This window comes from Dipodomys merriami, unplaced genomic scaffold, assembly GCF_024711535.1.
Source record: "Dipodomys merriami isolate MVZ:Mamm:240054 unplaced genomic scaffold, mDipMer1.0.p SCAF_9, whole genome shotgun sequence".
Taxonomy (NCBI): domain Eukaryota; kingdom Metazoa; phylum Chordata; class Mammalia; order Rodentia; family Heteromyidae; genus Dipodomys; species Dipodomys merriami.
The window spans coordinates 43,475,693-43,498,162 of NW_027206512.1; the positions used below are offsets into that span (position 1 = coordinate 43,475,693).

General features: G+C 43.6%; 1 protein-coding gene across 2 annotated transcripts in view; it reads left to right on the forward strand.

Moving 5' to 3' along the window:
• Positions 1-5,204: 5,204 nt before the first annotated feature.
• Ugdh (UDP-glucose 6-dehydrogenase) overlaps positions 5,205-22,470 on the forward strand; it is a 29,606-nt gene continuing 12,340 nt past the window's right edge. Inside the window, exons 1-4 of one of the 2 annotated variants that reach the window (XM_070013204.1) lie at positions 5,205-5,465; positions 12,357-12,525; positions 17,185-17,286; positions 22,061-22,261. In XM_070013204.1, the coding sequence (XP_069869305.1) occupies positions 12,364-12,525; positions 17,185-17,286; positions 22,061-22,261 (465 nt within the window). In that variant the 5' untranslated portion in view covers positions 5,205-5,465; positions 12,357-12,363. The remainder of the gene's footprint in view (positions 5,466-12,356; positions 12,526-17,184; positions 17,287-22,060; positions 22,262-22,470) is intronic. The other variant, XM_070013205.1, reaches the window with a different exon arrangement.

Below are 22,470 nucleotides of genomic sequence, written 5' to 3' on the forward strand. Positions count from 1 at the left end.
CTTAGCCCTCCTAGTGCTAGGATTATAGGCATGTGCCACCACACTGACCTAGTTCATTTCTGTCACATATTTGACATTACATCTTAATATATTTGCCTTATATGAAACTTCTACTAAGCTTGTATTAGAGGTTCTTTGTGAAGTATTTACCCTTTTTTATTTTTTTGGTTTGCATTTTGGGGCCTGTCAGCCTAGGTGCTGTCCCTGAGCTTTTTAAAAAATGGTCAGAGTCTCACAGACTTTCCTTCCTCGAGGCTGGTTTCAATCCAGGGTCCTCAGATCTCAGCCTTCTTAGAAGCTAGGATTGCAGGTGTAAGCCACTGATGCTTGGTTTACTCTTGGTTTTTTTGCTTGTAAAATTTCCCTACAGCCAGTTGCCAGTGGCTCACACCTTTAGTCCTAAGCTACTCAGGACACTGAGATCTGAGGATCACGGTTCCAAGCCAGCCTGGGCAAGAAAGTCTGTGGTGAGACTCGTATCTGCAATAAACCACTAGAAAGTGGAAGTGGTGTGGTGGCTCAAGTGGCAGAGTGCTAGCCTTAAACTGAAATGCCGAGGGACAACGCCCAGGCCCAGAGTTCAAGCCCCACAACAGAAAAAAAAGAACCAAATTTCCCTGCATTTCTGAAAATATAAAGTGTACTGCACAGAAAATTAAGGTAACTAGTCATTTATATTCTATTTAATTCTTCAAGCATCTACATGTGGCCTTTTAACTGAGCACATTCTTATATCATTACTAGGCTTGTAAACAACCTTCACTTGAACCATGGCTTTGATCCTTTTAAAATATTCTAAATAAAAGAGAGCTTACATTTTTTTTCATTTTGAGAGTCTTAAACATTCCATTGAGTTTGTTTTAGTCACTTAATGTTCTTTTATACAGAGTAACAGTAGTTTTGTTTTATATGGAAAAGGTTAACATGGGAACTGTTTGTAAGAAAAGATTTGATCATGTATCTAAGCACTATTTGATGGTCAGCAAGTCCAACATAGCTGTTCCATGGTTACATTTAGTGTTTTCTGATGTGATTGGTGTTCATTAGTTTCCTCATATTTCAAAGAAACTTGGAAATCTAGCATTCTAAATGAAAGTCCAATACTATAAATTAAATTTTGACCCACTCAGTTTAAGACACAAAACGATTTTGAAGGAGGAGAAATGAGTTTACAGTTGATGGGTAAAAGTTTGTTGCTGCAATAGTAGGATTAGTCTAATATTTCCCAATGAAAAATCTTATGTATTTGTTATGTCTGATGATTACTTTGTTAAAAATAAAAGTGGTCATGTGATGTAGTAAATGTAAATTGCTGTTTTTAAATGTCTTAAATCATGCCAAACAAATCATGTCTGTGCCATCCAAGGTTAATGTTAATCTTTTACTGAGTAATTGGATTGGGATAAAGGGCTTGTACTATGCACTTTTTCTTAATAAATAGAAAATGTTAGTAACACTTGTGCTCTCTTCTTGGCTTTTGTGGGAAAAGAAGCATCTTTTGCTTAGTAAAATGTTATAATGTGCCCTGTTAAAATTTCTATGTAAGACATCTTACCCCTAACAAAAGGCATTCCTAAGAGGGACAGTTAAACAATAAATAAGAAAAATATTTATATGATAGCAGTATGGTGCTAGTATTTGGAAGGAAATACCCTGAAGACTTCTAAGAAATTAGGTTGAAGTTACATGTCTTTTCTTCTTATACAGAGGCCAAGTAAGATGTTGCCTGGTAGTGTTTACTTGAGCATCTTTGTTACCCCAGAGCAGCTCTAACCTGAGAGCACACAAAAATGAACATTTGCTTTTTCTCTGAGTGTATGGAGTGTATGCAAAAAGCAATCCAAAAGGCAGTGGGCTCATGAAATGGTTCCATGATAGAATCTAAAGACAAATTTGAGCAAATAAGTAATGAGAGCTGCATGCTAGGACTGATCCTTACCACCCAGGAGGCTGAGATCTGGGGAACATTGTTCAAAGCCAGCCTGAACAGAAAAGTCTTGGAGACTGTCATCTCCAAATAACTACCAAAAGCCAAAAGTGGAGCTGTGGCTCAAATGTTAGAGTGCCATCTTTGAGTGAAAAAGTTTTAAAGGATAGTATCCTGTCCCTGAGTAGCAAAATGAAGGAGGAGGATTGTGTCACATTCCTGTTAAGAAATCATTAGGACAAAGAATTGAATATTGGCCAGAAAGATACATTGAAAATCCTAAATGGGTTAGTACAGATGAAAATCCAGGTGAAATAGGAATTGTTAGTATTGGGAATAAGGAAGGAGAGACAGTACAAGTAACTTTGGAGAGGAGTTTTTATGAGTGTGCGCAGAGAAATAATAGCAAGTAGGATATGAATTAGGGGAACAAAGACTTCACTATAATAATCAGCCTTAGAAATGTCATGATTAAGCTTGCCATATTCCATACCCATTTATATCACCATTTACAAGAAGCCCAAGATTCGTAGGTCATCATTCAGCATTGCTACAAGATCCTCTATATCAACTCTTTAATTTTTTTTTGTATGGCTTTTTGCGTGAGTGCGTGTGTGCGTGCGTGTGTGTGTGTGTGTGTGTGTGTGTCCAGTTAAACTCAAGGCGAGTGCTGTCACTAAGCTTTTTTTTTTTGGGTCCGGTCATGGGGCCTGAACTCTGGGCCTGGGCACTGTCCCTCACCTCAGCTCTTCAGCTCAAGGCTAGTGCTCTACCACTTGAGCCACAGCGCCATTTCCGGCTTTTTTCTTATGTGGTACTGAGGAATTGAATCCAGGGCCTCAGGCATGCAAGGCAAGCACTCTACCACTGAGCCACCTTTCCAGTCCCTGTCACTGAGCTTTTATTTTCAAGTCTAGCACTCTACCAATGGAACCACACCTGTACTTCCAGCTTTTTTTTGGAAATAAGCACCACATGGACTTTTCTGCCCTGCTGGCTTCTAACTGCCATCCTCAGATCTCAGCTTCCTGAGTAGCTAGGATTAGAGGGTAAGCCAACAGTACTGTTTAAATTCCCTTCACTAAAACCTGGCATTTCATGTACTGCATGTGCTCATATGGAAGAGAAAGACAGAGAATAGAATGGAGGTTGGTAGATCATTATCTTCTTGCTAAGGTGTTCAGGAAGGTATGATAGTGGAGTTTTTCTGTAGTGACCAGGTAGAGAAACAGGATTGAGCTGATGTGATTTTGGGTAGCATCTTGAGCAAAAGCATGGAAACTTTGGGTTGTGCCTATACCTAAAGAAACAATTTGCCAGGTGCTGGTGTCTCACGCCTGTAATCCTAGCTGTTCAGGAGGCTCAGATCTGAGGATTGTAGTTCAAAGCCAGCCCGGGCAGGAAAGTCCATGAGACTCTTATCTCAAACCACTAAAAAACTGGAAGTGGCGCTGTGGCTCAAGTGGTAGAGTGCTCCAGTAGAGTGCTTGCCTTGAGCTGAAGAGCTGAGGGATGGCGCTCAAGCCCAGAGTTCAAGCCCCACGACCAACAAAAACAAAAAAATTGGCCAGGCTCTAGTGGCCAAATATCAGAAGAGGGAGATCTGAAGATTACAATTGGAAGCCAGCCTGGGCAAGAAAGTCTATGGGACTCTTCAATTAATCACCAAAAAAAACAGAGTGACCTTGTGGTTCAAAGTGGTTGAGCATTAGCCTTGAGCAAAAGAGCTCAGAGACAGCACGAAGGCCTTGAGCTCAAGCCCCACATCCACCACCAACAACAAAAAGAACAGTTAAAGGGAAGGCAGTAGGGCAAGTTCCTGTCCACTTGGTAGACAGGCATGAACATAAGATAGCCATGTTTATGAATTGTGTGTGTATGTGTGTGAGATCTTGAACTCAGGGTCTTGTACTCTTGCTTAGCTTTTTCTGCTCAAGGCTGGAGCTCTACCTTGAGCCACAACTCCACGTCCAGCTTTTTGTTGGTTAAATGGAACTTACCAATTTATCTGCCTAGGCTGGCTTTGAATCTTGACTCTCAGATCTCAGCCTCCTGAATAGCTAGGATCAAGGCCTTGAGCCACCAGTACCCAGGTTTATCACATTTTCTACAATCCTCAGCAAGTATATTACATTATCATTCAAGTTTTCTTAAAGTTGAATTATGATCTTATTAGGAAAACAGTATTCCATATGGTAATTTAGTGTGTATTTGCAAATTCCTACTCACTTTCCTCCTAATTTTGGTCGGGGACTGCCCTCACCTTAAATGGTGGTCCTATGATTCATTCATTCTCCACTGATGTTTTAGGTAGGCAGTTTAGGGCAAATAAGTTCGATGATGTTCATATGTTTCTCAAAACACATCCACATCGTTAAGGAATGCATGACTAAAAACGACTTGACCTCAAATACAGATTATGTCACTTGATGTCATTAACTTAATGGGGGAAATAAAAAAGCTGTGACTGTGCTTGGCTTTTTCCCTCGTAAGACTGGAGACCTATGATGACCTCAAAAAGAAACACAACTGTTATTCACCCTGAACGTGGTCAGGCGCTACGTGTCATTTTCATTCGTCCCCATACATGTATATGTTGCATACTCCCTGCACAGATATTCTATATCCTCAATTTGGCGGGGAGAGTTCAGGAAAACACGCCCAGAAGATGCGGGTGTCCTACTAAGGCCGGGGTAGACCGCGCCATTCTCCGGACCGCAGGGAAGGCGCCTTCGGCCGGGGCCCGGGCGCGGCGGGACGTGACTAACCCTCGGCCGCTGGGCGTGGCGGGCGGGGCCTGCAGAGCGGGGGCGGAGTGGGCCGGCGCCCGGACTACCGCGCCGCGTCTAGAGTGCACGGCGCCCCAGGCTGCTGCGGGACCGGAACGGGGGCGGGACCTTCCGGTCCTCTCGGCGCGCAGCCCGCCCAGCACCCAGCACCCCTGACTCCAGCGGTGGGCGGCACGTCTCTGCACCGACGACCTGCCAGGACAACGTGGCAGGGAAGGAGCCAGAGCATCGCGACGAGGCCCAGTCCCTCCGCTGCCCGGCACCCTGGAAGTGGCCCCGGCCCACTCCAAGCGCTGCCATCTCCCTCCCCTTTCCAGGGCCTAGCGGACCCACGCGGTACCGCCCAGCGCCATTCGCGGAAGGGGCGGAGCCTCCGCGGTGGCCGCAGCGGATTCGCCCCGCTCGATTATGGGCGTGGCTCCACCCCGAGGCCATGCCCCCGTGAGGCCACGCCCCTCAGCCTCGGAGCCGACCGGGGCCTGCCCCGGGCCTCGTATTGCGGGAGGTGGGGCTGGGAGCAGAGTCCTGGAGGGCCTGGCTGCAGGGGAATGAAGCCTCCGCCTTCTCGGGCAAGAGCCTTTAAATACGAGCGCGGGCCTGGGGCTCGGGGTGCGGCCTTTGGCAGCCTGAGCGAGGTACGTGGGTCCTGGCCCATCCTGCGGAGCCCAGCGCGGGTGCGGTTGCAGAAGCTGCTGCAGCACGGTCGGGAGGAAAACGCTGTCCGGGGTCGCGTCGGGGCTGAAAAGCGGGTAAGCGCCGCACCCGGGCCGCCCAGGCGGGGTGTGCAGGCAGCGGCGGGCAGCGCGCGCCGCCCGGGCTCACCGCCTCGACCCCTGGAGGCATCAGGGCTGCCCTGGAGAGGGGGCTGCCTCGGCCTTAACATCGAGACGAAGCCTTTTTCCCATTTCACCACAGCACTTCGAGAGATCAATGACATCTCCCCTCTGTTTCGGAAAGCGCATGCCCATGGAAGGAAGCGATCCTTTCCACGGGACCTCCCTGGGTCTCGGGGCCCTGGTCTTTTGTGTGGGGTTAGATCTGCTCTTGAGGGGGCGTGGGGGAGGGCCCCGCTTTTCTCTGGCCTCCCCTCTTAGTGTGAGGATAAAATCCTAACTCTGCCGTGTGTGCTGCCCACCAGTTCGCCGTGGGCCACTACCCCAGAGATCTGTTCACCTTAGGTCAGGAAAAGACTTCCTTGGAGGCTTTTGGAGACCATGTTTGTGTGAGATCTTGAAAAATTGTAGGTTCTACTCATCAGATGATTAAGTAGGGTTGGGTATTCCGATATGTAGAATACAGGTTTAGTGGGGTTCAATTATGTAGAATAGGGGTTCAGTGGTAGGGAGCTGCTCATGGATATAGAGGAGTGGCTGTCTGTCCGCTAACCTCAGAGACACAGTGAGCCTTTGAGTTTCTTCAAATCCCCTATGAAAAAGAACAGTAATGTGGTGTTTCTTCAGAAGGGTTCTGGAGATGTAAAATGAAAGAGTTGACTGTCCGCTCTGAGATGTGTTTTTGACTTCCCAGCATCTGGTCTTAAGTGCTAGACAACCTAACCTTGGTTTTCTTTCACTGTGCATTTGTGCAAGCTCTCTTTTCCCCTTATCCCCCTCTTTCCTCCCCCTCTTCTCCTCTCCCTCTCTCTCTCTCTCTCTCTCTCTCTGTTTCTGTCTGTCTCTGTGTCTGTCTCTCTGTCTCTCTCTGTCTCTGTCTGTCTCTGTCTGTCTGTCTGTCTGTCTCTCTCTCTTTCTCTTCTTGCCAGTCCTGGGTCCTGAACTCTGGGCCTGGGCGCTATCCCTCAGCTCTTCAGCCCAAGGTTAACGTTCTACCACTTGAGCCACAGCGCCACTTCCTGCTTTTTCTGCTTATGTGGTGCTGAGGAATTGAACTCAGGGTCTCATGCACACAAGGCAAGCACTCTACCACTGAGCCACTTTCTCAGCCCCCTCTCCCTTTTTCTTTATGCTAGGGACTCAACCCAAAAGTTTACACTGGTGTTCTATCCATTGAACTACATCTCCAGCCATGTATTTCTTTCTCCCCTATTGATAGTTCATTGCTTTATTTATTTTTGGGCAGTTAATAGGGCTTGAACTCAGGGCCTTGGCACTGCTCCTTAGCTTTTTGCCCAAGGCTGACACTCTACCACTTGAACCACTGCCTTCATTTCTGGCTTTTTGCTGGTTAATTGGAGATAAGAGTTTAATGGAATCGGGGAAGGTGGCTCAGTGGTAGAGTGCTTGCCTTGTATGCATGAGGCCCTGGATTTGATTCCTCAGCACCACATAAGCAGAAAAAGCCAGAAGTGGCGCTGTGGCTCAAGTGGTAGAACGCTAGCCTTGAGCAAAAGAAGTTCAGGGACAGTGCCCAGGCCCTGAGTTCAAGACCCATGACTGGAAAAAAAAAAAAAACATAAAAGAAGCTAGGCATCAATGGCCCATGCTTATAATCCTAACTACTCAGGAGCTGAGATCTGAGGATCAAAGTTCAAAGCTAGCCTGGGCAGGAAAGTATGAGCCACTTATCTCCACCAAACTACCAGAAATGCCAAAAGTAAAGCTGTGGCTCAGGTGGTAGAATGCTAGCCTTGAGCAAAAGAAGCTCAGAAACAGTGCCTAGGCCCTGAGTTCAAGCCCCAAGTTACGTACAAACAACAACAACAAAACCCCAAATAAATATATGAAAGTAGAAATAGAAAATTGACTCAGAAAACATCTGTTGTGGATGTTTAAGCCACATCTTCAAATTTCTTGTTGAAACTTCCACATGAACTGCTTATTTGGTTTTGCATGGTCAGTGCAAGCACCTACTTCAGTACTTTGATCTTCAGGCCACATTTTGTATAAAATACCAAGGAAGGAACCCAAAAGGAAGTCCTAAAACGCATCCAGTTCTGCAGTACAGGTCCACCTGCCATCAGTGCACTGTGCTGGCTGCTGTATGCAAGGGAAGCTGAAATCTGGTCTCACACTCAAGGTGGATAAGAAGATTCTGGGGAAACATGCTCAAATTCTTTAGGGAGCTAAAGGAAAGGGAATGAAAATGATAGCACTCAGATTGCTTGCTTTAAAATGCTATGATCAGTGGTTAGGAAGATGACTCAGTGATAGAATGCTGCCTTGCATGCATGAGGCCTTGGGTTCAATTTCTCAGCACCACTTAAGCAGAAAAAACTGGAAGTGGCGCTGTGGCTCAAGTGGTAGAGCACTAACCTTGAGCTGAAGAGCTGAGGGACAGCACCTAGGCCCAGACTTCAGGCCCCATGACCGACAATAATAATAATAATAATAATAATAATAATTCTGTGATCAGCCATGTGAACTAAACTACTTAAACAGAACTCTGCAAATTGGCCTTATGAAGAGTTACTCATAGGCTGGGAAGATGGCTCAGTAGTAGAGCGCTTGCCTTGCATGCATGAGGCCCTGGGTTCGATTCCTCAGCACCACGTAAGCAAAAGAAAAAAGCCAGAAGTGGCACTGTGGCTCAGTGGTAGAGCGCTAGCCTTGAGCTGAAGAGCTGAGGGACAGTGCCCAGGCCCAGAGTTCAGGCCCCACGACTGGACCCCCCCCCAAAAAAAAAATGAAGAGTTACTCATTTAACTAATACCTGTGGAAGGGCCCTCATTCGAGGTGTTGAGAATATACTTGTGAACAGCAGTGGATAACAACCTTGATCCATCTTTTTAAATTGTGAACTCCTTAAGCCCAGGAGTTTCTGCAAGTAGACATTGGATCTATGTTTATTCCATGAATGTTAGCAGAGCCTTTCTTAACGGAGTTGTTACAGGTTGTTTTTGCTATTTTGAGACAGTTTCATGGTAGAACTCACTATGTAACTTCTGCTGGCCTGGAACTCACAATTCTCCTGTGTCAGCCTTCCCAGAGTTGAGATTACAGGTCTGCTCCATCAGGCCTGTCTATCAGACTTGATAGACTCTCTTGTTTGTGTGTGTCAGTCCTGGGCTTGAACTAAGGTGCTGTTCCTGAGCTTTTGTGCTCAAGGCTAGCACTCTACCACTTGAACCACAGCTCTGCTTCCGGCTTTTTGGTGGTTAATTGGAGATATGAGTGTCAAGGACTTTCCCTGCTGGCTTCATTCACATGTGATCCTTAGATCTCAACCTCCTGGTAGTTATGATTACAGGTGAGCAGTCAGCAACCAGCTGTGTGTGTGTGTGTGTGTGTGTGTGTGTGTGTGTGTGTGTGTGTGTGTGTGTGTGTGTGTGTGTGTGTGTGTGTGCAGTCAGCAACCAGCTGTGTGTGTGTGTGTGTGTGTGTGTGTGTGTGTGTGTGTGTGTGTTCCTAGAACTAGTAGAAACAATTTTTCTTAAGCCAGATGCCAATCTTCCCTCCTGTAAAGGTGGGGACAGCTACAGTGATTACTGATAAGCTTATTCAGGGATCACATAGGTGTGAACTTCTCAGACAGTTCCTCTGTTAGCCACTTAGTACTTGTAATATAGTCTTTTTAAAAAAAACATCTACTCTTGGGCTGGGAAGTTGCCTCAGTGGTAGAGCGCTTGCCTTGCATGCCTGAGGCCCTGGGTTCGATTCCTCAGCACCACATAAGCAAAAAAGAAAAACCTGGAAGTGGCGCTGTGACTCAAGTGGTAGAGCGCTAGCCTTGAGCTGAAGAGCTGAGGGACAGCGCCCAGGCCCAGAGTTCAGGCCCCACAACCGGACCCCCCCCCCAAAAAAAAACACAACAAAACAAACAAAACATATACTCTTAAAAATTTTTATTAATAGCCACGCACCAGTGGCTCATGCCTGTAATCCTAGCTTCTCAGGAGGCTGAGATCTGAGGATCACAGTTCAAAGCTAGCCTGGGCTGGAAAGTCCAAGAGACTCTTATCTCCAATTAACCATCAAAAAACCAGAAGTGGCACAGTGGCTCAAGTAGTAGCATGCTCACCTTGAGCTGAAGAGTGCAGGGACAGCTCTCAGGCGCAGAGTTCAAGCCCCACCACCAACCAAAAAAAAAATTTACTAGTAGTTTAAGGTGATATAAAGAAGGTTTACAGTTACTTAAGTCAGGTAAAATGTATATTTCCTTTTGAACAATTTCACCCCTCCTCTCACTCTTTTTCCTGTAGTCTTTCTTTTTTTTTTCTTTTCTTTTGTTGGTTGTGGGGCTTGAACTTAGGGCCTGGGCATTGTCCCTGAGCCTCTTTGTGCTCCAGGCTAGGGCTTGAGCCACGGTGCCACTTCTGGTTTTTGAGTGGTTGATTGGGAGATAACAGTCTCCCAGGGCTGCTGGGAAGGTGGCTCAATGGTAGAGTGCTTGCCTTGCATGCATGAGGCCCTGGGTTTGATTCCTCAGCACCACATAAACAGAAAAAGCCGGAAGTGGCGCTGTGGCTCAAGTGGTAGAGCACTAGCCTTGAGCTGAAGAGCTGAGGGACAGCACACCCAGGCACAACTGACAAAAAAAAATAGAGTCTCACAGGGACTAATCTGCCTGGGCTGGCTTTGAACTATGATCCTCAGATCTCAGCCTCCTGAGTAGTTAGGATTACAGGCATGTATCACCAGCACCTGACCCCACTGTAGTCTTTTTCTACCTGTACAGTTTTCTTTTTCCCTATGTGTAGGGCATCTGAAGCCTGAAAGTGGAAGGGGTAGAATGGAAAAGTAGAGGAACAGAAATAAAGATAAATGGTTGCCACAAGTAAAGTAGTTCACAAATGATTTTGAAGAACTTAAAGTGAAAATCTATGTGAAATTTTTGGTAACTACAGAAACCTTTACTCTCTCTTTGTCTCCTTTTTTTAAAAATTAATGTTGAAATGAAATTTAAGATTGCTCTATACCTAAAAGAAATCTGCTGAAGCTAAGCTAAGCATATAGAGGACACTTAAGTCTGTTTTCTATTGTAGAACAATTCCTGAGATGTAACAGGAATTTCTTGGTTCTAGAGATTGGCAGATCCCAGATAGAAAGGCTGACGTTGGCAAGGGCCTTTTTTGCTATGTCATTCCCTAGAGGGAGGGCAAAGAGAAATAAAGCAAACTTGAATCTTTAAGCTCTTAGAATAGGCATTAATCTGTACACACAGGTAGAACACTCCAGAAAGAAACAAAGGAGGAGGCAACAATGCTTGATAAGAAATGTACTCATTATCTTTTTTTTTTTTTTTTTTTTTTTTTGTTGGGCCCGGTTGTTGTGGGGCCTGAACTCTGGGCCTGGGCGCTGTCCCTCAGCTCTTCAGCTCAAGACTAGCGCTCTACCACTTGAGCTACAGCGCCACTTTCAGCTTTTTTTTCCTGCTTATATGTAGCTGAGGAATCAAACCCAGGGCCTCATGCATGCAAGACAAGTGCTCTACCACTGAGCCACCTTCCCAGCCCTGGACTCATTATCTTGCCCATGTAATTGTAACCCCTCTGTACAGTATTTTCACAATAAAATAAAATTAAATTTAAAAAAAAAAAGAATTTCTGTTAAGGCCCCAAATTCTCCACCTTTAGGAATTAAGTTTCTAGCACATGTTTTGGGGTAAACATTCTTTTTTTGGAGGGAATAGTAGTGGAATTTGAACTCAAGGCCTTGAGCTCCCTGTTTTGGGGTAAACATTCTTTTTTTGGAGGGAATAGTAGTGGAATTTGAACTCAAGGCCTTGAGCTCCCTAGGCAGGGACTTTACCACTTGAGTTGTGCCATGCCTCCTGCTCTTAGAATATACATTCAAACCACAGCAGAAAGTCCAATCTCAGAGGCCAGTTCTGGACTGTGGAATTACTCTTCCTTTCACCTGGGGCCTGGCACTGTCCCTAAATTCTTTTGCTCAAGGTTAGTGCTCTGCCACTTTGAACCACAGCTCCACTTCTGGTTTTCGGGTGGTTAATTGGAAATAAAAGTCTCAGGAACTTTCCTGCATGGGCTTACAGGCGTGAGCCACCAATGCTGCTCCTGCTGCTGCTTCTTTCTTCTTCCTTCGCCTTTCTTCTGCTTCTGCCAGTATTAGGGCTTGAACAAAGGACTTGAGTACTGTTCCCTCATCTTTTGCTCAAGGCTAGAATTCTACCACTTGAACCACAGCTCCATTTCCAGTTTTTTGTGGTTAATTGGAGATAAGAGTTTCATGGACTTTTCCTGCCCAGGCTGGCTTCAATCCATATTCCTGCATCTCAGCCTTTTGAGTAGCTAGGATTCTAGGCCTGAGCCACTTATGCCTGGCTCAAGGAACTACTCTTAATATTTATCACAGTTTAAACCTATCGAAAACTTACCTATATACACCAAACTTTAAACAAGAATTGTACTGGTTTGTAAATTTACACTGGAACTTTCCATCAGAGATTGAAGTTGTCCTAGTTTATTAAACTAAGACTGTATTTTCCTTCTTGACTTTCTAGGTATTACGTCATTATAATCCTTGTAATTCTCTGCCAGTAATATCAGTTACTATAATTTTTTCCGTCTGTTTCAGGCTAGCAGAGAGAGAACAAGTTAGGCTATCCCATTGGAATGTTATTTTTTAATCACCATTTCCGTAATTTCTATGAGTGAATGTAGGAAATCTTTCCAGATATACTGTCACTTTGGCAACATTTGTAAAGTATGATGAATGTGTGATGTGATTTCTTCAACTTTGCGTTTTAATGCTAACACTTCATTCTTCCTGTCTCCACTCTAGTTTAGTCATGTTTGAAATTAAGAAGATCTGTTGCATTGGTGCGGGCTACGTTGGAGGACCCACATGCAGTGTCATTGCCCATATGTGCCCCGAAATCAGGGTAACAGTTGTTGATGTTAATGAATCAAGAATCAATGCATGGAACTCTCCAACTCTTCCTATTTATGAGGTAAATACATCAGACTACTCCTGGTTGTTATTCTTTGTTTTATCTTTGTTAAACATATGTACTATTACCATGAACAACTACGGCTACAACTGATAAGAAATTTGATGAAAAAAATCAAGATACAAAATGTTGTTGACATTGGTTGAGGGTATAGCTCAGTGATAGAGCACATGACTAGAATATTCTAGGCCCTCCCCTGCATTGCAGATGTAAATAATGTTAGAACATTTAAAAAATGTCAAGTATGTACAGAAATAAATGATTCTCAACATTAGAAAATTAATAGCCAGGTACCAGTGTCTCCTGCTTGTAATCCTAACTGCTCAGGAGGCTGAAATCTTGAGGTCTGAGGTTAGCAGACAGCCAGAACAGACATATCTGAAGGATTCTTATCTAGTTAAACATAAAAAACTAGAAGTAGGCTGGGAGCTGGTAGCTCACACCTGTAATCCTAGCTACCCAGGAGGCTAAGAACTGAGGATTGAGGTTTGAAGACAGCCTGAGATATATCTGAAGGATTCTTATCTCTAGTTAAACATAAAAAACTAGAAGTAGGCTGGGGGCTGGTAGCTCAGGCCTGTAATCCTCATTACTTAGGAGGCTGAAATCTCAGCATCATGATTCAAAGCTAGCCAGTGCAGGAAAGTCTATCATACTCATCTCCAGTTAACCACCAGAAAACCAGAAATGGCACACAGCTCCCTTACACAGGCTCCCCAAACCCTTATTCCAGTTGGGCCACAACTCAGAAACGATGAACTAATCCATAGTCATCTGTTTGGGGCCACCACAGGACTGAAACACATTTCATCCTTAAAGGTCTTAAAGAGGGGGCTGGGAATGTGGCTTAGGGTATAGTGCTTGCATGAAGACATGGGTTCGATTCCTTAGTACCACATAAACAGAAAAAGCCAGAAGTGGTGATGTGGTCCAAGTGGTAGAGTGCTAGCCTTGAGCAGAAGAGCTCAAGGACAGCACCCAGGCCGAGTTCAAGCCCCTAAAAAAAAAACAAAAACAAGGGGCTGGGAAAGTGGCTCAGTGGTAGAGCGCTTGCCTTGCATGCATGAGGCCCTGGGTTCCATTCCTCAGCACCACATAAGCAAAAAGAAAAAAGCCAGAAGTGGTGCTGTGGCTCAAGTGGTAGCGCGCTAGCCTTGAGCTGAAGAGCTGAGGGACAGCGCCCAGGCCCAGAGTTCAGGCCCCATGACCAGACCAAAAAAAAAAAAAACCTGGGGTGAGGGAGTGGGGGGGGGGGGAGTGTAGTTGTGGAGGTGGGAGGGAAGGGATGATAAGGGGAAAACAAAGGAGGAGGCAACAATGCTTGATAGGAAATGGACTCATTACCTTGCTCACGTAACTAATCCCTCTGTACAGTATTTTTACAATAAAAACATTAAAAAAAATAAAAACTGGAAGAAGTTTCAAGTGGTAAAGTACCAGCCTTGAGGGAAAAAGCTAAGCAAGAGTGTGAGGCTCTTCAGTTTAAGCCCCAGTACTGGCATACACAAGAAAATTAATAATGGTTTTTAATTCAGTGAGATTATGCGGGATTTTCTTTTTTTTTTCTTTTGTCAGTTGTGGGGCTTGAACTTTGGGTTAGATTCCTCAGCACCACATAAGCAGAAAAAGTCAGAAGTGGCACTGTGGCTCAAGTGGTAACCTTGAGCTGAAGAGCTCAGGGACAGAGGAATCAAACCCAGGGTCTCATGCATGCAAGGCAAGTACTCTACCACCGAGCCACCTTCCCAGTCCCTCATGAGACTTTTGTGTCTCCTTTAACAAGCAAAAAGCTCAGCCAGGCACCTGTGGCTCACGCCTGTAATCCTAGTACTCAGGAGGCTGAGATCTCAGGCTTGCAGTTCAAAGCCAGCCCGAGAAGGAAAGTCTGTGAAACTCTTTTTTTTTTTGGGTGGGGGAAGGGGGTCCGGTCGTGGGACCTGAACTCTGGGCCTAGGCGCTATCCCTCAGCTCTTCAGCTCAAGGCCAGCACTCTACCACTTGAGCTACAGCGCCACTTCTAGCTTTTGTCTTTTTTTGCTTATGTGGTGCTGAGGAATCGAACCCAGGGCCTCATGAATGCTAGGGAAGTATTCTATCACTAAGCCACATTCCCAGCCCATAACTGTTCAAAAATAGGCCAGCTAATGTTTGATGGTTGGGTTCAATGTGGCGGTAATTTGGAAAAGAAATGAGTAAGAAAAGCCCTGATTTAATGTGGTATTCTTTTACTTATTACAGAAATAGTGTAGTAGTATTGTTAAGATTTAACAATTAAAATTATTTGTTGGTGTGCTACTAGAGCAGCATCTCTCAGGCTCTAGATTTATTTGATCCCTAGCACTGCAAACAACTCTCTCTCCTGACTCTTATTTTGATATTACCATATTTATTGAATAATCATTACCAAGCACTGGTGGCTCATGCCTGTAATCCTAGCTACGCAGAAGGCTAAGGTTGAGTGAGGTTCACAATTTGAAACCATTCTAGGCAGGAAAGTTCATGAGACTCCTATCTCTAACCACTAAAAGTTGGAAGTGGACGTGTGGCTTAAGTGGTAGAGTGCTTAACCTTGAGCTAAAAAACTCAGGGATAGCTGGGTGCTGGTGGTTCACACCTGTAATCCTAGCTACTCAGGAGGCTGAGAGCTGAGGATCACGGTTCAAAACCAGCCCCGGCAGGATACCTTCCAAATGTTGGGTTACACATATGTGCTAACACACCTGAGATGATCCTTTACTTTTTTTTTTTTTTTTTTCTGGCTTTTTATTTATTTATATTTTTTACTTATTTTTTTTTTTTATTGTAAAGATACTATACAGAGGGTTACGGTTACATGAGTGAGGCAATGAGTACACTTCCACTTCCTCTTGAACATTGTTACCCCCTCCATTGTTTTCCCCCTACCATCCCCTCCCTCCCTCCCTTCCCCAAGGTTCTTTTTTTTTTTTTTTTTTTTTGATTGTGATTAAGTGATTACTTAATTTCCGGAAATTCACAGTATTGTGGAATAATGATGCTCATTTAAAGTCACAAGTTCATTCTAACTTTCCTGGAGCAAATTGTCTATCACAGTCTGTAATATATAACGGTGCTCATATGTTATATACCATATATGTGATCAGCAGCATGGGGATATTTAGTAGTGGTTCAACCAGATGAGTGGGAGTTCTTTGTTTCTTAAGTCCTGTTAGTTTTGTCATATCACCTAACATTTTGGATTCATCATCCACTTATCAGGGAGACCATGTACTGTTTGTCTCTTCGTTCTTGGCTTACCTCGCTCAACATGATTCCTTCTAGCTCCATCCATTTCCCTGCAAATGCCATTATTTTGTCATTTCTAATGGCTGCATAGTATTCCATTGTGTATAGATACCACAATTTTTGGATCCATTCATCTGTGGTGGGGCATCTAGGTTGTTTCCATATCCTAGCTATTGCGAACAGTGCTGCAATAAACATGGAGGTGCACGTGTCCTTGTATATTGGTTCCTGTTGTTCAGGGTAGATGCCTAGAAGTGGTATGACTGGGTCGTAAGGGAGGTCAATCTTTAGCTTTCTAAGGACCCTCCAGACTGCTTTCCAAAGTGGTTGTATGAATGTACATTCCCACCAGCAGTGTAATAGCGTTCCTCGTTCTCCACATCCCCTCCAGCATTTGTCGTTGGCTGATTTGTGGATGTGGGACATTCTGACTGGGGTAAGGTGGTATCTCAGTGTTGTCTTTATTTGCATTTCCTTCACCACCAGGGATGATGAACATTTCCTCATGTGTTTCTTTGCCATTTTTATTTCTTCATTTGAGAAGTCCCTCTTTAGTTCCCTTGCCCATTTAGTAATTGGTTTGTTGGGTTTGGGAGGGATTAGTTTCTTGAGTTCCCTGTATATACAGGATGTTAACCCCTTGTCTGATATATTGCTGGTAAATATTTTTTCCCAATTAGTTGGTTGTCTTTCTAGCTTGGTTGCAATAGCTTTATCTGTGCAGAAGCTTTTTATTTTAAGGTAGTCCCATTTGTCGAGTCTCTCTCCAATTTGTTGTGACCCTGGGACTCTGTTCAGGAAGTTCCTTCCTGTGCCTATTAGTTCAAGTGTCTCTCCTACTCTGTCCTGCAGTAGTTTCAGAGATTCAGGTTTAATGTTAAGGTCTTTAATCCATTTTGAGTTGATGTTGGTACATGGTGATAGGCTGGGGTCCACTTTTAGTTTTCTGCATGTGGCTGCCCAGTTTTCCCAGCACCAGCGGTTGAAGAGGCTGTGTTTCTTCCATTGTATGTCTTTGGCTCCTTTGTCGAATATCAGCTGGCTGTAGGCCTGTGGATTTATTTCTGGATCTTCTATTCTGTTCCATTGGTCTTCGGGTCTGTTTTTGTGCCAGTACCATGCTGTCTTTGTTATTATAGCTCTGTAGTAGAGTTTGAAGTTCGGCATGGATAGCCCTCCCATATTGTCTTTATCCCCTAGAATTGTTTTGGCTATTCTAGGTCTTTTGTTGTTCCATATGAATTTTTGGACTGTTTTCTGTATTTCAGAGATGTACGTCATTGGGATTTTAATAGGAATTGCGTTGAAGATCCTTTACTTTTAACAAACATTAATTAGATTATCTCATATGACTGGTAAGCTGTATGAAAAAATCTTTTCCCTTTTTCTTTCTAGCCAGGATTAAAAGAAGTAGTAGAATCCTGTCGAGGAAAAAATCTATTTTTTTCTACGAATATTGATGAAGCCATCAAAGAAGCTGATCTCGTATTTATTTCTGTAAGTAGTTTTCCTTACTGTGTGAATTTTGATGCATTTATATGTATATAAAACTTACTGAGGAGCTGGGAATGTGGCTTAGTGGTAGAGTGCTTGCCTTGCATGCCTGAGGCTTTGGGTTCAATTCCTTAGTACTACATAAACAGAAAAAGCCAAAAGTGGCCCTGTGACTCAAATGGTAGAGTGTTAGCTTTTAGCAAAAGAAGCTGAGAGACAGTTCCCAAGCCCTGAGTTCAAACCCTAGGATTGGCAAACAAAAAACAAAAAACTTACTGGCCAGGCACAGGTGGCTCACACATGTAATCCTAGCTACTCAGGCAGCTGAGTCTAAGGATCACGGTTTAAAACCAGTCCAGGCAGTAAGTCTATGAGATTCTCATCTCCAAAAAGTCCAGAAGTGGAGATGTGGCCCAAGAACACTAGCTTTGGGCAAAAGAATCTCAGGGACAGCAGCCAGGTCTTGAGTTCAAATCCCAGCATTGGCACCCAGAAAATGAAACAAATCTCTTACTGTTCAATTTGCTATTAAGTTACAACATTGTTTAATAAGGAGAAGTCCAATTGAATTTTGATTGTTTCCTTGTCCACCATATAATCATCTGGTCATGCATATCATTTCAAATCACTGAATAAATAAATTCAAATAAAGTCCTAATAAACCTGGGTGCTGGTGGCTCATGCCTATAATCCTAGCTACTCAGGAAGCTGAGATCTAAGGCTCATAGTTCAAAGCCAGCATAGCAGGAAAAATCTGTGAGACCCTTTTTTTTTTCTTTTTTTTTTTCTTTTTATTGTGAAAATACTGTACAGAGGGGTTACTATTACATGGGCAAGATAATGAGTACATTTCTTATCAAGCATTGTAGCCTCCTCCTTTGTTTCCCCTTCCCATCCCTTCCCATCCTCCCCCCCCCAGTCCGTGAGACTCTTATCTCCAATCTATTACTGAAAAAGCCGGACAAGGCACTGTGGATTGTAGCCGTGAAAAAGTAATTCAAGGACATCACACAGGCCTTGAGTTCAAGCCCCAGAACTGGCAACAAAAAAAAAAAAAGAAAAATGAAATGAAATGAAAAAAAGTCCTAATCTGAGGACCAGAACCAAGAAAACCTGGTCCCAGGTGAGCACATGTGATAATAGTATATATTTATCATTTGAAGTGAAGTAAAGAGAATCAATTTGCAAACTTACAGACATGTCTTACCCAAGTGAATTCTGTTCCTGTACTCATTTTAAATTGATTAGTATTTATTGACTAAGTTATCAGACTAGCCACAGATAACCTTTATCTTATCATATGGCTTAGCAATTTATTTCTTGTTGCCCCTAGTAGCCATCTACTGAAATTTTCTTTCTATGATGGTATCACCAATTGGTATCTGAGGTGTGGTAGTTTCTGACCTTAGGAATAAAGGGAATGTTAGGCTTGTGTGAGAAAGGAAAAAAACATCATGGTGTCCATGAAGCATGTATGTGGTTGATTGTAAATGTGGAGGAGGAGCTAGGTTCTGGCTGGTGGGATGAATGCGATACTGGGAGGCTACGTGAGGGACTGGCCAAGTTACCCAGTGTCTACACTGTTATCCTGGATGACTGATATGTCATCTAGGAAAGCTTTAGGCACTTTGGGCACAGGTTGAAATCCTGTAGGAGGAGGAATTGTCCCTAAATGAACATGATTTGATGCCTGGTTAAATCCATATGGAGTCCCAGCAGACTTGGTCCAAAGCTGAGGAAAATGAACAAGAGCCTACACAGTGATAAGTGAGCACAGCCCTTTCAGGAGATATCCTTGAGAAATGCCATCATCTATTGTAGTGTTGCCCTGGTGTACTAGGTCAGAGGCTTTGTCTGTGCGATTGATGGCTTTTTCTGAGGGAATAATATAGAAGAAGCAATGTTTCACTCTTAAGCAGACACACGCCTCCAGCTCTAGCTGTTAGTAGATCTCCAGATCTTCTATTTGATAAAAATAGAATCTGCAGTGAATCTACCTGTTGGGACAATGGTGGAGTTTGTTAGATCATTCTCTGAGGGCCTTGGCGAGTTGTGGTAACATACACTGAGGTGCTTCCCGTGGTTGAGCCAGCCACTCCCAGATCCCAGTAACTAAGGGAAGGAACATCAGAGCTATTATCTTTTGGCATTGTCTTTTGTCTATTATAGATGCCCCAAATTACTGTGAAAATCTTTTTTTTTTTTTTTTCTTTTTGTCGGTGGTAGGGCCTGAACTCTGGGCTTGGGCGCTATCCCTGCGCTCTTCAGCTCAAGGCGAGTGCTCTACCCCTTGAGCCACAGTGCTACTTCCGGTTTTCTAGTGCTTTATTGGAGATAAGAGTCTCAAAGACTTTCATGCCCAGGCTGTCTTTGAACCGTGATCCTCAGATCTCAGCCTCCTGAGTAGCTCCTTAGGATTATAGGCGTGAGCCACCAACTCCTGGTGAAGAGAGAATCGTTTTCATCTCAGAGCTCCTTTACTAGGGAAAATTGTCTGATCATCTCCCATCTCCAGCCAGTTTTACTTACCTCCTCTGCACCCTCGTCCCCTGCTTTCCACATCTAAGGGATGTCCTAGCATTCCATGCATATAAAGAATTTTGTCCTCTTGCTTTTCACAGATCAATTTCATATTAAACTTTTGATTTATTTTTCTTGGTTTCTTTACTTAGTCTCTCATTAGGTGGTAAGGTCATCAAAGGAAGAGAATTAGTGTTCCTTAATAGTAATTCAAAATCATTTCTGTCTCTGCTATACTAGGACACTCGTAAGATTGCAGCTATTAAGGAGGCTGAGGGTCACAGGGCCCAGGCCAGCCTGATCTATGTAGCAAGGTCTTGTCTCAAGACAACAATATGAACAATAAAAAAATTCTATATATTCTCATTAAGTTGTTTACTTTTTAGAGTACTTCAAAAGCATTGTAACACTTGAGCTAATTTTTCCAGAGCATGTGATTTTCATTTTTTAATAGTCACTGAAACAGAGGAAGCCTGCCTCCAATATTACCTGTTACTGATAAAGCCAAGAAATAAATGCTTAGCACTTCGCACTGGATGCCAGTAGTTCAGGCCTGTAATCCTAGCTACTCAGGAGGCTGAGATCTGAGGATTATAATAAAATACAATTACAGCCTGGACAGAAAAATTCTCAAGATTCTATCTCCTATTAATAAGTAAAATGCTGGACTGTAGGTATGACTCAAGTGGTAGAGTGCTGGCCACGAGGAAGCAAGCCAAGCATGAGCATGGTACCAGCACAGGGAAAAAGAAAAGAAAGAAAAATAAACCGTGAGTCCTCTTTTAACAAATTAAGAAAGCCAGGCCAGGTTCCAGTAGCTTGTGTCTGTAATCCTAGCTATTTAGGAGGCTGAAATCTAGGATCACAGTTCAAAACCAGCCCAGGCAGGAGTGTCGGTGAGACTCTTACCTCCAACTAATTATCAGAAAACTGGAGGTAGAGCTGGGGCTCAAAGTAGTAGAGTGCTAGCCTGGAGTGAAAAAGTTCAGGGGCAGCACCCAGGTCCTAAGTTCAAGCTCTGCTGCCAACAACGACAAAAAAGAAAGCATTTGTGAATGATGCCACAGTTTCAGAATGCTATTAATATCATAAAAATAAGGAATGGTGAAGAGTTTTTTTTTTGTTTTTTTTTTTATTGTATTTTGTTTTATTTGAGAACATACTGTACAGAGGGGCTACAATTACATGGGCAGGATAATGCATACATTTTGAAGAGTTTTTTTTTTGGCCAGTTGTGGGCTTAAACTCTGGGCCTGGGTGCTGTGCCTCAGTTCTTCAGCTCAAGGCTAGCACTCTACCATTTGAGCCACAGTGCCACTTCTGATTTTCTGAGTAGTTATTGGAGATAAGAGTCTCATGGACTTTCTTGCCTTGGCTAGCTTTGAACTGTGATACTCAGATCTCAGCCTCCTAAGTAGCTAGGATTACAGGTGTGAGCCACCAGTGCCTGCTTAGGCATGGTAAAGAATTTTAAAGTTTATTTTTAAGGACTATGATAGTATATTGCATACGATAAGGAAAAGTAGAGAAAGCTTCATTTCAGTGCATTCCTTTAGATGAGCACTTTCTCATTCCTTATTATCTCAAGGGCATAGTTTGTACCTGCCTATTCCAGTACAGTAGCTACTCAGCAAAAATGTATTGAATGAGTTCTGCAGATGTTTCTTCTAGTGATTATATTTATAAAATGTATTATTTGGGGGTGGGTGGGGGGTAGGGGGTATAGCTGAGTAGGTGGAAGGGAAGGGATGGTAAGGGAAAAACAAAGGAGGAGGCAACAATGCTGGATATGAAATGTACTCATTTCCTTGCTCATGTAACTGTAACCCCTCTGTACAGTATTTTCATAATAAAAATCTTAATTAAAAACTGCAAAAGCAAAAAAAAAAAAGTATTATTTGGGACTGGGAATGTGGCTTAGTGGTAGATTGTTTGCCTAACATACATGTAGCCCTGGGTTTGATCCCTCAGTACCTCATAAACAGGAAAGATCAGAAGTGACACTGTGGCTCAAGTGGTAGAGTATTAGCCTTGAGCAAAAGAAGCTCGGGGACGGTGCCTAGGCCCTGAATTCAAGCCCCAGGACTGGCCAAAAATAAATAAATAAATAAGAGTGTTATTTCCATGGACATATTAGAGTGTGAAAACCATACACATGGATAGTACCTGATTTCACACTATCTGGTGATAACGTGGGATAGACCAAGGAAATATTCTGGAAACCACTGAGCAGCTCACAGGTTCTCTTCTTTATCAGGTGAATACTCCAACAAAAACCTACGGTATGGGGAAAGGCCGGGCAGCAGACCTGAAGTACATCGAAGCATGTGCTAGACGCATTGTGAAAAACTCCAATGGATACAAGATTGTGACTGAGAAAAGCACGGTTCCAGTGCGGGCTGCAGAAAGCATTCGCCGCATATTTGATGCAAACACAAAACCTGATTTGAATTTACAGGTATGTGAGTGTGTACATTTGTTTATATATATATACAATATACAGAATATATTGTCTATATATACATACACACACACACACACACACACACACACACACACACACACACACACACACACACACACACACACACACACACACACACACACACACACACACACACACGCGCGTATCTGTACGCTTTAGAGTCTGGTTCTTCTGTAAATACT